General features: G+C 48.0%; 1 protein-coding gene across 1 annotated transcript; it reads right to left on the reverse strand.

Annotated features, from left to right (window-relative positions):
• Nucleotides 1-14: 14 nt before the first annotated feature.
• Nucleotides 15-1,156, reverse strand: AK88_00322 (uncharacterized protein; the record flags this gene model as incomplete). Its single annotated transcript, XM_012477973.1, has 6 exons — nt 15-32; nt 157-232; nt 397-488; nt 663-695; nt 803-889; nt 1,040-1,156. Coding segments are annotated over 6 exons (423 nt in total), but the record flags the coding sequence as incomplete, so codon positions are not given.
• Between the last annotated feature and the right edge of the window lie 254 nt (nt 1,157-1,410).

Consider the following 1,410-nt stretch of genomic DNA (forward strand, 5'->3'; position numbering starts at 1 on the left):
GTGAGGTGGGTCACGTTGAAGAGGGAGGTCACCTGCGCAGGGGGGGGGGGAAGATGGACGGTCAAATGGGCAGAAAAAGGGGCGTCGAAATGGCTCTGCAAATGGCTCTCCATATGACTCTCAATTTTTGTTCCCCCACCACACGCAAAGACGCACCTTGAGCGGGTACTCTACCGACCCGTGGTAGTCCTCCGCGAGGTCCAGCTCCTGCACACACTTGAAGTCGTGGATGCTGCGCGGAAAAAAGGGAAAAGAGGGGGGGGCGGCGCAAATATCGCTACAACGCGTTTGCATCATGCGTGCAGATTGTTCTGCTATGCACATATAATTGTTTTTGTTTAAAGTCACTCCCTTCTTCTAAAAAAAAAAAAAAAAAAAAAAAATGAAGAGAGTTACTTCTCAAAGTCGATGTCCTCCCTGTTGGAGTAAATTTTGATCTTCTTCGGGTGGCTTCCTTCCTCCCCTCCAATGAGGAACAGACTGACGATCTGAGGAGCGTGCAGCGGGGTTCACATATGAATGGTATGTCGTTCACATATTAATGGTATGCCGTTCACAAATGGATAGTGTGCGGTTCGCGAATTGATGCTAGTCACATTGGGGACGCTCCGTCGCTTCCAGATTTGCACGCACAGCTCCTCTCGCATATAAGCATCCTGTACCTTGCACGGGCTAGTAAAAGGAATGTTAATAATCTAATGAGGGGAGGAAAATGGGAGGGAGATACAAATGAGACATGTTAAAAATGGGGGAGGTGGAGAGCAAAATCAGGTGTCGACTTGCTGCTCAGACGAGGCCATACCAACTCATGGTCCGCGTCACTCTCGCAGCATGCGGGGGACAGTCTCTCGTCGTATATCTTCAGAATTTTCCTGCAAGATCCAGGGACCTTCAAACGGCCAACAAGGGGGAAACGGTGTGCCGCACGGGTGGTGATGATATTGTGGTGGTGTGGTGACGGCGTCGCTAACATATCAACATGGTGTGCAGCCCATGCGCAGCCGATCTGCACACACACACACCCCTGCCAAAGAGTTACCTTCTCATTCAGCGCAGTAACCTTTTCCACGTCCATATATTTGAGGAGGAACTCCCCACCCCTCAACACCTCGTCCGCGTGCTTACACCCGCATCCCTCGTGGTGCGAAATTGGCATTGTAGGGGAGGTTTGGGTTCAAACTGTGCTCTGAATTTTTTTGTTTTGCCCAAATGGGGGCACAGTCATTCCTCTATCAGCAGCGAGAGAGAGAGAGAGATTTTCCAATTTTATATATTTTCTGCGGAGGTGAAAAATGGCAAAGAGCACTTTCATCACACCCCTCTACAAAACACTGTATTTAAAAAAAAAAAAGAAAATCACTACGAATGGTTAGTGTGGCACAAAAAAAAAAAAAAAAAAAAAAAAAAAAA

Source organism: Plasmodium fragile, assembly GCF_000956335.1.
Source record: "Plasmodium fragile strain nilgiri unplaced genomic scaffold supercont1.3, whole genome shotgun sequence".
NCBI classification, from domain to species: Eukaryota; Apicomplexa; class Aconoidasida; order Haemosporida; family Plasmodiidae; genus Plasmodium; species Plasmodium fragile.